General features: G+C 38.6%; 1 protein-coding gene across 1 annotated transcript in view; it reads left to right on the top strand.

Annotated features, from left to right (window-relative positions):
• The window catches only part of LOC128842915 (transmembrane 9 superfamily member 2-like), a 41,211-nt gene that overhangs the window by 27,204 nt on the left and 1,231 nt on the right, over positions 1–12,776 (top strand). Inside the window, exons 14-16 of the mRNA XM_054039229.1 lie at positions 532–683; positions 1,493–1,604; positions 3,096–3,267. Coding sequence (XP_053895204.1) covers positions 532–683; positions 1,493–1,604; positions 3,096–3,267 — 436 coding nt within the window. The remainder of the gene's footprint in view (positions 1–531; positions 684–1,492; positions 1,605–3,095; positions 3,268–12,776) is intronic.

Consider the following 12,776-nt stretch of genomic DNA (forward strand, 5'->3'; position numbering starts at 1 on the left):
GAGCTCCCCAGCTCCCACTGGCATGGCCCTGCAGCTACTAGGCGGTGGAGAGGGCAGGGGGCTCTGCATGCTGCCCATGCCCGCAGTTCCCCTCCCCCAGCACTAGCGGGGGTCCCGTCCGCTGTCCCCCTCCCCCTCCTCCAGCAACAGTGGACGTGGCCTGGCCCTCCTCCCCCAGCACCAGTGGGGTCCTGGGCCACCTCCCGCAGTACCCCTGGACCGCCCCCCCAATGCACCCATAGCCCCCCCGCCCGAGTTTTAGTTAGGGATTTATAGGAAAAGTCATAGACAGGTCATGGGCCGTGAATTTTTGTTTTACTAAAAAATCTGTGAGTAAAACATAGCCTTACTTATGGCACAGTTTATGGATGAATATAATGGGAGAGTTAAGCATGTCAAGTTCCAAGGGGCTGATATTAGGAAAAAATCCTCTTAAGTGTCTTTAATTATTTTAACACTTTCCTATCTTACCTTCTTACTATGGTGTTTACAGTTATTTGTCTTTTTTAATTGTATTAATTTCTCTCAAAGCCTATTGAACACCCAGTTCGTACAAACCAGATTCCTCGTCAGATCCCGGAGCAGTCGTTTTTCACAAAGCCGTTGCCTGGTATCATCATGGGTGGCATCTTGCCATTTGGTTGTATTTTTATTCAGCTTTTTTTCATTCTAAACAGTATTTGGTGAGTATTGTATCTTTACTTGATAGGTAGGCTGGGCTGTCAGCTCAAAAATGGACATGTACAATGAGCATGGAGAACCCAAAACAGTGGATTCAGAAAAATGAGGAGGGAGACATGAAGGAATTTGCCAGTATTCCCTTTTTGTGAATTATCTTTAAATTATAGTAATTGCATCCTTCTAATTATTACATTTAATGCTTCCTCCCACATCTCATAAAAAAGATACTTATGCACTTGGTAGGAAAGGGTGCATTTTTGTATGGTCAAGCGTTTAGATGACCCTTGAACTGGAGTAAGATTGATTTGTCTAGGGATAGGAGTCTGGGAGTGGAGGAGCGACTGTTAGAAGGTGTAGCATGGTGAAATAAGACAGCTGGAGGACTAATTCCAGCAACGTGAAGGAGGCAGATGTTAAGCTGAAGAGCAGCACGAGAGAGCGCCAATGGAGCATTAGGGCTCAGAAGGCCCTGAGATTTGAAATCATGATAGTACCTTTCTAGTGGGAACAGTCCTTGACAGAAAGGTGAGGGAAAGGAATGATTTCCCTGGTCTATATAATCAGGGTCTAATTGTTTTACAAACGATGCTATTGCTTTGAGGTGCCCTTTCCCTGACTTTAACAATGCAATTGTGTAAGCAGCGTATTTACTCGTGAAGGTAGAGGGATAGCAGGTACAGACTAAAGATTTGTAGGAGTATGTCAGCAATGCAGACAAAGCCCGTTCTGTTTTCTGATTACTTATTTCTTAGGTATGTAACACAAAAAAAGTGAACACTAATTTGACACAGATTTCTTTTGTGTGTTTTAGGTCCCATCAAATGTACTACATGTTTGGTTTCCTGTTCTTAGTGTTTATAATTCTTCTTATTACGTGTTCTGAGGCTACAGTCTTGCTGTGCTATTTCCATCTATGTGCAGAGGTAAATGAACATATTATTTGGATGCATATATCATGACAGCACAGTGCATAGCTAGCTGGAACATGTCAGAGTGAAGTTTGCAAGGATGCCTATGCACGGCCACCTCTGCAAAGTGCTGGACACTGTGGACTATGTGGATGTATTGTCAGGATTTTGTATGTACCTTTGGCCTGGTTATGTTGTTGGCCTATGTTTTGTAATATATACAAGTAACATTTTCAAAAAAGGCAATTTCTGCCTTGTCACTGCAACTGCAGCTAGCAGTGCAAGCTCTCGTTTTACACACTGGAATGGTCCTGTAATGGTAGAGGAGCCACAAAACAGGAAATGAGTCTCCAGCTGGTCTGGCAGAGGTATACTTTTAAGGTTATGAACAGCTTGATTTAAGTCAACTGTTGGGCATAACATGTCAGTGCTCAGGTTTGGAGGCTTTATGCTACTAATATCAGGCATGGCATTACAAAGTCATCAATATAAAGGGGGAGAGATGTTGCTTTCAAATTGATCACTAATGAGGTATTTTACACTGGTTTTAGTAATTTTGTCCTTATTGAAAAGGGCTACTTAAATATTTTGTAGCGATCGCCAATAAAATAATTCTTGTGGTTTAAAGAAAGCTTTGAATCTGATTTCACTAACACTTTTGCAGAAAGTTTGACACATTCTCAACTATGTGTATTTAAAATAACAGTGAAAGAATGAAGTCCCATTTGTGACTGTTCCCTGTAAATCATGAGTTAAGGTTTCCAATATGCTGTGGCCAGTGTAACTTATAATTGCTCTGCAGTTTCAGTACCAAATTTGCTTAACTTTGCGTGCCATCCAATCTTGTGTATACACTTATTCCTTCTTGAGGGTACACTCATCAAGGGGTATGTATGTTGGCAGTTTTTGCAGACTTTTGAAGATTTGGTCCTCAACCACAGTGTTCATTTCCACTCTTGAATGCTATAGTTATGCTGTGCAGTTAAACTACTATTGTGTTGCCCCTTGTGGCTGCATTTCTGTGGTGGATACTTGTACCATATATATGTAAACTTGCAAGGTGCTTTGGGATCCTTGAGTGTGAGAGCTGCTACACATCTGTGAAATTGTTTCAATGAATTAAGTTACTTGTTAACACATTACCCTGTGTAAATGTATAATTCTGCAACTTTTTAAAATCTACAAAACAAAAAAAATTAGTTAAGTCCCCAGCACATTCTCCTGAGACTTTGTAGACTGAACAGACATTTGCTGTAGGTCCCCTGGATAACAGAGTTTCACGTTCATAGTTGAAACATCCTGACAGAATTGACTTTGAGAAAGAAATAGCAATTGGAAAAGCATAATTTTAATGAAAAGGAGTTTAAGCAAGAGTGAGTGTAGAAATATGCCAAGAATTAATTTAATCTTTCATAGACTTGTAAATAGTGCTTTGCTTTGAAATAAAAGTGCAGTTTTAGTTTTGTGCTTGGATTTTTTCCTGAAATGGTTTATTATTTCTTTCAGGATTATCATTGGTGGTGGAGATCGTTCTTAACGAGCAGCTTTACAGCCGTTTATCTTTTTATCTATGCGGTTCATTACTTCTTCTCTAAACTCCAAATAACGGGAACTGCTAGTACCATTTTATACTTCGGGTATACTATGATCATGGTTTTGATATTTTTCCTTTTTACAGGTAAGTGCAGCATTATCGGTGAAATTCAGTGCAATGGTTTCAGGACTTCTGGGTTACTGTTTTCTGATCATTATAGCCAGAGTCAATTTGAGAAACACTTGCTTGGAAGAAACCAGCAATTTTGATTATTAAATATGGTTTTGAGGCTGCTGCTACCCATTATTCACGCACCCAACAATATGCACACTAGAGACATAAAAGTATAGATAATGTATTGATCCTGACCTGAAGATCTACAATCTAATTTGCAGCGATTGTTTTCTAACTTAAGTTTCCTTGATTATTGCGTTGTAGTGTAACAGTGACCTAAGAACATTATAGATTTACGTTTTCAAAATGCCCTCGATAGAAAAGCTTTTATACTGGAAATTACTTAGGAAGTCACAAAATGAAAGGAATGCTATATATATAAAAACGTAAACGAAAGGTAAGAAACGGAGACTAAAAATGAGAACAGCCTTTGCTAGAAGGATGAATGTGGGACTGGAAGATTTAATCCTGACACGCTGACACTAACTGTTGCAAGTCACTCAACATCTTGATGTGTGGTCACAGTGTGTGAAATGGGGCTAACGCTTACCTAATTAATCCTTGCAACAGATAATATTTGTAAAAGGTTTTGAAAATGTAAAGTGATCTAAATGCTAAATATAACTATTACTAAACGTAAAGGTTTTAAACTGCAAATATTACACGCAGTGTATAGGGACTGGAAATTTTTATTTTCAACTTCTTTAACTTGATAATGAATGCAAGATGTCCAAATACTCACATGGTAGTGAACTGGTATTGAGTATGTGATAGAAACAGAATACCCAGAGCAGGCAGATACTTGAAATGCCAGATGGTGAAGCAGATGTGATGTTGCATAACTTGAAGATGCAAAGAAGAAAAGAGGGGTTAGGAATCTGTTGAACAAAACTTGCCCTACACTGACACACCTCCCCTCTCTTCCCCCCCCCCCCCCCAAAAAAAATTGGGGAGGAGTTACACATCTTCAGAGTTCTGAACCTATTGAAATGAGGCAAATGGAGTACTGCAGCACATTGTTAAACAGACAATGTGGGGACACTTCCAGTGTTGTGCTGTTGAGATGCAGGCAGGACCTCACCTACTGTGGTCTACTACAGTGGTTCTCAAACATTTGTACTGGTGACTCCTGTCGCATAGCAAGCCTCTGAGTGTGACCCCCTCTTATAAAATATATAAAAACATTATAAATGCTGGAGGCAAAGCAGGGTTTGGGATGGAGGCTGACAGCTTGTGACCCCCCCCATGTAATAGCCTGGTGACCCCCCTGAGGGGTCCTGAACCCCTGGTCTACTAGAATCTACTTTTCTCATATCTTCTGATGGAATTAGACTTGGAGCATAATGTGAGGAACAGGATTTTTTCCAGGACTAGACATTAGCTTTCTGGTAGAGTATGAAGAATGTGTGAATTTTATTGATCACATCATCAGCTCTTTTCCCTAGTCCCACAGAAAAGGCTAGGGGTTGTGAGGTCTAGGTTCAGCAGAAGGTGGTGGGGGCTAGCTCAGTGGTTTGAGCATTGGCCTGCTAAACCCAGGGTTGTGAGTTCTATCCTTGAGGGGGCCACTTAGGGATCTGGGGCAAAATCAGTACTTGGTCCTGCTAGTGAAGGCAGGGGGCTGGACTTGATGACCTTTCAAGGTCCCTTCCAGTTCTAGGAGATAGGTATATCTCCATATATTAAAAAAACATATATAAAGGTCTTTAGTACTGCAGTGAGTCAGCAAGCACTTGGCTAATCCAAGAAACCACCACCTGCACTGATGTTCAGTGGGTGAATGCTATGGAGACTTCTAGGTGGTTATTCAAGTCTGGCTTCCTCCAGTTCGAGAAGGGTCTACATCTGGCCTCTTGTGACTGTGGCTGTAACTTTTAGAACTTAAGCAGGATGGCTCAGTGGTTAGGGTGCAAGTCTAGGACTTCAGAGACTTGAGTTCTATTCCCTGCTGTGCCACAGACTTACTTTGTAACCTTGGACAATTTACTAAGGGCTGGTCTACGCTAAGTTGACCTAAATTTTGGGAGCAAGTGATAGGACTTTTATAGGACTTTCTTAGATCCCCATCTCTTCTTGGAAGATCCTCATTTACATTCAGAACAATTTAAAAAAAAAATAATATTTTGGATGCACTCAGGGTTGCTTACACCACCAACCTCAGTCTCTTCTCTGTTGCTGCCCTGCACCACCTTCTCTGCTGTCACTAGACTTGCTGAGATTAAGTTCATCGGAGCCCGTTCCAATTTGTTGCTTGCCATACACTAGTTGTGGAGAGAAGTGGATTTGGTGCCTGGCTACTTAGTGGGATAACTTCAAATGCTGTTGGAGAGAAGGAACTTTTGCTTGCTAAATTGGGATCTGCTGCCGCACTTGGATCTATGATTAAGACCTCTGTAATTTTATTCTGTGGAAACCTGAAGAAAAGTGGTAAAAAGGCAAATGTCTATGAATGAAGAATGAGATGCCAGGTAGAATTTGCCACCATTTTAACAAGAGGATTATTCAGGGTAATAAAACTTCACACACCATAGACTTCCAAACAGAGAGCCATACTTTGAAATGTGGCCTCTGAAATTACTCATGCAAGCTGGGCATCTGCTACAGAATTTCTCTTAACATTCATAAGCAAGTGGTGTCAAGTGTAATTTTGGGGCCTGACCTGAAAATGTGGCCCAGAAAGCTTTATACCAAAGAGGAAAGGCTTTTGTGCAAACAAACAGGTTCAAAAACAAGGTGCAATTCTCTTCATGCTCAGGATCACATCTTTCTAATAATCTTTCATTAGCTTGGTGCTGCAAGATGTAGAATTCACGCAGTGCTACCTTACGTGTGCCATTTCACTTTGAATCCCAAAGCACGAGTGGTAGAATTATAGAGAAAATGCCTTGTGTATATAGAGGGTTATTTTAAACTGTGACTACTGATGTTAATTTGTAGTATCCTGTTATTGACTAGCTACAAGACACTGACAGATAACTAATTGCTACCTCTAAAAGACATCTCCCTGCTTATTGAAAACCACTGCAAATATTTATATTCACTTAACATAGATCTAGAATTATAGAAACGTAGGAGTGGAAGGGCGCTTGATAAGTCATTTAGTCCAGTCTTTTGCACTGAGGCAGGACTAGGTATATATGGCCAAATTGCACACAACTGTCTCTAGGCAGTTTTTCTTCTGTATTTTCCTGGGCACTGCAAAACAGAGACGCTCCAGATGTCTGCTGTAACTTACAAAAAAGAAATCTATAGTTAAAAATATTTTAATTATTTTTAAACTAAAGCAATATGTTAATATGTGTCTGGCTTTTAGTATAGGTTAGCTGCTACTCTGCCAATTTCAATTTCAAGTTACAAGATGTAAATTGGTAGAATTAAAAATATCCTTTTCACATATAAAATAATTGAAATTGTCATGGCAGCTGCTGAAATGGTATTAAGAGCTTCAGATGTGTTGATCCAGGAGTCCTTAAAGGGAAGGCCAATGAGGCTTGAAAAACTACAATAATGTGTAATTCTGTTATTTTCATGTGTTAACTTTTATAGAACCACATTAATAATAGTACTGCTTTCTATAACCATTTCATGACAGAAGTCACTGTGGAATCACATTACCTTAGGTAGTGACTGTTTTTTCCAAATTCTATACTTTGTAAGTTAAAAATGGCTTGTAAATTTAAATTTGTGAGCAATTCTGAGTTTGAGTCCTTGATAAACTAAAAATCTGTTTTTGAATTTTATCCTCTCTAATAATTTAACAATCTGTGCTTTGGGTGGATAGTAAACTACTGTACCTAGACAATCCAACCAAGGTTAGAGGAGTTTTGTTTTGATTTATCATGACTTTTCCTTAGTAGCACCCACTTTGTAAATTAAACCTAAATAAGGGCCCAATCCTGTCAACACTTGTGAATGTGACTAGATGTACTCAAGTGCATAACTATTCCAGTTACGTTAGCAGTACGGTCTGTTCTATATTTTTTTTAAACATTTCTCCATCACAATACTTGAAATCCAGTATAAAAGTCATCATTAACAGCTCATGCATGGCAACACGGTTGTGGCCTCCACAAAAGAGACTATAGTGAATAGCCAAGTAGGAGCTGAATGCTGAAGTTGAACAACTACTTGTGAATATTTAAAACAATGACTGTCACCAATATAATCAAGCTGGCCAAAGCTAACAATTATTGTGTACATCCAAACAGATGCTATTTTAACGTACAAATTGCAGTGAAATAAATAAATATGTAGTAAGTATATTTGAATGGTGATAGTTATGATTACATGGATTTTATGCTTGGGGACAAAAAATGGTTGAGTTTAGTCAAAGCAAGTTGCTTTATAGTGACCTCTATTTTTGAACATCACTTTCACTTGTGAGTTAATGCCATGTTCAAAATTGAGTTTTGATCTTCCGGGTAGATTGTGTTTAGAATCTGAGATTCTGAAGCACCCACCACTGTGCAGTGATTGAAACCAGTATGATACAAAGAGCTTTTAAGGTACATAAGAAGTATCAGCCAAGTGCAGAGTGCTCTTCTATTTGCTTTCTTACATTCTGTTCGTGCTCTGAATGTTTTTTTCTTCATTAAACAATAAAGCTAGAAGAGCCGAGTAGAACAGGGCAGTCTCTTTGAAGTGTTTTGGCATTACTTGGTGCAGTAATTGTGTTTTTAATATAGAAGTGAAATTTTAAAAGAAATAGTTTACTAAAAAATCTGTTAGCCAGTTAAAAGAATACCATTGTCCACCATTCTGTATAGACAGAAAGAAAATTGTTGCTAAGTGCTATTATGCATTACTGAGTAGAGAATTCAACAATGTAGAAAGCTGAGGACAAAAGATAAAAAGAGCTGAATTGTCAGCTGTTTTCAGATGTATTGGTCATATTTTGCCTCTTGGGGTAGGAAAGTTACTTCAGACATTCAGTAACATCTTGACTATCAGTTTCATGAATTTTAAATAACTTCATTAAAAAAAAAAACCAAGCTTACATTTACACTTCTGGAGAATCAGAGAGAAGGTACATAATGGTTTGCAGTGAGCTGATGCTTTCATTTCTATGGATGAGCTCTAAGGGCTTATCTACGAAAGTTAGAATCTTTAAGTAATTGTGAAAGACCATCCCTTTGAAGATAGTTCTACCAAGAAAAAGTAATTCCTTAAATGCATGTCTACCCTAATCCATATTCAGATTTTTATAAATTTGCAGGCTGATTGGGATTACTTAAACTAAAATAAAAAATAATAAAAAGGTGCACTCGTAACACTTGATTCTAGAACGAATCAAGGCCTTTTAGGGATATCAGAGGAGTTTATGTTGCGGTTGAGATCTTCCCCAATAGTATGGGGCAAAGTGAAGTGTATATCAAAGCTCTTACCCCTATCAAAAAAGTAGATTGTGGAATAAAAGTGTAGTGCTAACAAATTCTTCAGGAACAAAGTGTTATTTTCCTGTCTGAATCAGTACTTTTTACTGTTATAAACAGGTTAACATCCACAGTGAGTAAAACTTGCTTACAGTGAAAAGAGTTTGTGGGTTTTCCTGTTCTGTGTTCCATCTGATATTTCACTTGAGATTGAAAGCCTTCTTGCACTTTGCTAACTAAATAGCCAGTCACATGAATGTGTAACTTGAATCAGTAGACTGTACAGATTCTTTCAGAAAATTCTGATTTGCTTTTGACCATGCTTTGTGAAAGAAACGGAAGTAGTTTTGAATGGTAACAAATTAGACCACTTGTTGTTTTTGGAAACATAGATGTATTTTTTAATTGGGCATCATGTTGTAAATTTACAAAAATTGATACCAGGCATGTATACTAAATTAGAAATCTAATAGAGTGTCCCCTCTGCAGGAAAGGGTGTCCTGTTTAACAAGCTGGTTCAGATATTTACTGGAATGATATTTTAAATAAAGCAACAAAGGATGGCAATCTAGGCAGTATTTCAGTTGAGAGAAACTGCTATCAGCTGTGTGCTTGTATCTCAAGACTGGCTTTCATGAGAGAGGTGCTCAGAGGAAAGAGAATCTGAAAATGCCAGTGCTGACTTGTCTGACTGGCATCAGTGTCTCACCAGTGTGCCACGCTAGCTGATAACATTTTGAACAATGGCAGTTGGGCACCTAACTCCTTTGGGAGCCTCTGAAAATCCCAGCCTTCTTGTCCAGCACACTGAAGTAAATGATATAGCTAAAGCTGCAGCCTTTAAAATAGCCTTTAAAATAACTGTTTCCTTCACTTGTATTCACCTCACCCAGGTGTTACTTGGTTTGTATTTTACTCTTAACTGGTTGGTCAGTGCCAATATCATAGAATTGCTTATGTGGGACACCATCGTAATCTAACATTTTATACCCATTTATCACTTCTGTATATTACACCAGGTGCTGGTCAGAGAAGAATTGTCCCCACTCTGCTCAATCAGTCATTCACACACTGCAACTTAGTGCAGTGGCCTTCACGATACAGAGTTGAAGTGAAATACGTTAGTTTATTTAAAAAGTTTTCAAAGGCAATAGAAAATAAATGACTTTACAAACAGAATAGAAAAGTCAAGTGACGGCCTTTCGGATAGCGATAAAGCCGTGCACCAGGTTGGGGAAGAAATGCTCCTGTCCCCAGAAATGGTCTTTTTGTTGGAACCTGGAAGAAGTGGGCAGCTTTTATGAGAGTATTTTAAGTGAGTTATAGGAGCTCTGCAAACATAGGGGTTACTCGTGAATAATAATTTAATCTGTCAGGTAATGTTGGCTTTGTGTAATCTTAAATTAACTTAAATCAAACTACTGAAAACAAGCAATGTGCTGAACTTAACCACGGGAGCTGTTTAAAAGATTGCTTCACTGAAATTTTCAACTGATTGGCTGTAATTCACTCATCATATAACTCTGTAATTAAGGATGCTTAAAGGTAAATTTTTGAAATGATATGGACAATGGTAGCTCCTCTCAAACAATTTTGATCTTTGAGTTTGAAGTAGACTTGATAGCTATCAACTAGGGGCTATTTATGATTCAAATAATGGTATCCATAGACTTAAATACCCTTTGAAGTCTCTTGTCAATACAACCATCCACATTCTAAATCCTTAAGACATTTTTGTTTGGATGGAGGAATTACAGTGCATGCTGGGGTTATAATGGAAACGGTGACTGAACTCTAACTACAGATGTGCCATTATAATATTGGTAGAGGAGATTGTGTACTGGTGATTAAAGTAATTATATAGGCTACTGGACAAAATCCAAATTAGGAGTCTAGCAGTTTTCTGTCTAAGAACTACATCTGTGTGCCTCTTGCAGTTCAGGGTGACGGGTGGTATTTGACACTTGCCTCCATTTTATGCTTTTACTAGTACACATCTCAGATTTAGCTGCTAATATCAGTAAATCTGCTTGTCTTCTACTATCTAAATTGGCAAAATCTACAAGAAAAATAATATTTTCTCTTTGATTTGTTGAGCAGATTTTGGGGAGGGAAGTTGGCAAGTGATTCTGTTGGTGTACTTGAGAGACCGGATTATAGATTGAATAGTCCTTGTTCACTGGGAATGGCTTTGGTAATTTCATATTTTGAATGAAGTCATCCTTTGAGGGGAAAGTGGTGCATAGGGAAGCTCCAGAGTAACAAGGGTCAGTGGATGGGTGTGTTTATATAGAGTATATTTCTCTAGTAAGCTTGTACGTACTTGCAATTGTGTGTTCATAGAACTGTGCAATAGGAAAATCTTATTCTTGTGCTAAAACTTTAGTGCTGTAAAATATTGAATTTCTGTTACAGGAAAGTGGATTGATTTTTGAATGTACCTAATCTGTTAAACATGCAGGAAAAACATAGTACTTCAGTAAGTAGCTGCTTTAAGAGACAGGCTCAAAGCAGGCTATGTTATAAACATAACAAGAAGGCGGGATACAGAGAAACAAACACTAAAAGGAAGAAGCTATGAGCTGGGGAGGAGAGGTTGTAACAATGCAGATATGGGAGTATTGGACACAATGGGAAGGAGTGAGAGAATCAACTATAAACTAGAAAGACTTAGTGATGTCAAGCCCACAGAGGAATTACATTTCTTTTGTGGTTGGTGTATGATTTCCTATCAAGCATGGTAAATCTGCCATCCCCCACTGTTTCAGAGTATGATAACTGAAGATTTGGAGGAAAAGGGTAATCTACAGCACCTAATAATAGGCTGTCAAAAAGCCCTTTACTAGAAATATATGTGGCAAAATGAAGGATCACAAGAACTAGCAGGTATATAATAGGAAGCATCTGAAGAAAGGCTCCTCATTTATCACTTGTGCAAGTCTGGTCAGCAAGTGGTTTAGGGTTGTAGAAAGACAGAAAAGCTAATTCAATAAATATGTGAAAGGTAAAATAGTCTAATAAAGAACCTGAGACTCCCTTCCAGTGGTTGTGCCTGTGATGGTGAATAAATAAGGTTATGGAGCTGATATTGAACATGATCTGTTTTCCATAATTACTGTATGTTTATAAAAAGTCTCTGATAGAGTGGACTGGGTATATCTCCTAAGGGTGCAATGAATCTTTATAAGACTGTTGCAGTAAAACACAGCATATCACTGTCTTTTTAAAAACTTGTTCGGCTAACACTGATTTTTCCCACCATTGGGAGGATATTAATTGTGGCATCTAGTTTAACATCTGTGCCTCAGTTAACTAATGTGCAAAGTGCCTATTGCAATAGCTATTTCCTGGATGGGTTTTGAGGTTTAATATTGAATCTCCTTAAATGCAAGGTTGTTAGAAGGGCAACATATTTATTTCATAAAGTTTGCCTTTGAAATTGGTGCAGGATTTTGAGAGAAACATATTTACCCTCAACTTTCAATTGAGTTAATGTGGAGGACATTTGGGACACATTGCACATGTCCCCAGTAATTGAAAAGGAAGCATAGTCTTCCCTACTTCTTTCCAGTCACCCCATCGCAGTGATAGTGGGTGAGGCAGCCACAGCTTTGGTCTTTACACTAAAAACAGAAAATACTCTGCCCTTGGGCCAGTCTCTTCCTCTGCCCTGTGTTTTTCTCCACCTTCTTGCCATGCAATGGTTACTCCTGCCTTAAGTCTTCAATAACTTCTGCAGGCTATTCCATCCTTGCTTATAGAGCAGAAGAGACCACTCTGATAATCTAGTCTGACCTCCTGAATAACACAGGCCAGAGAATTTCCCCCAAAACAATTCTTAGAGCACATTTTTTAGGAAAACATCCCGTCTTGATTTAAAAATTGCCAACTCGCTCACTGTAGCCCTTCGTAAATTGTTCCAGTGGCTAATTACCGTCACTTAGAAATTCACACCATAGTTCCATATGTGTAGCTTGATGGGGAGGTGGACAGCTCACTCATGTGAACTCCCTTTCCACAGAAGGGTGGATTTTGAAAATTTAGTTGGACTACCATTTTCAGTGGTAGGTTGATCCACACTCTAGCTGGAATGTTTATTTGTACCAT

The sequence above is a fragment of the Malaclemys terrapin genome, chromosome 9, assembly GCF_027887155.1.
Source record: "Malaclemys terrapin pileata isolate rMalTer1 chromosome 9, rMalTer1.hap1, whole genome shotgun sequence".
NCBI classification, from domain to species: Eukaryota; Metazoa; Chordata; order Testudines; family Emydidae; genus Malaclemys; species Malaclemys terrapin.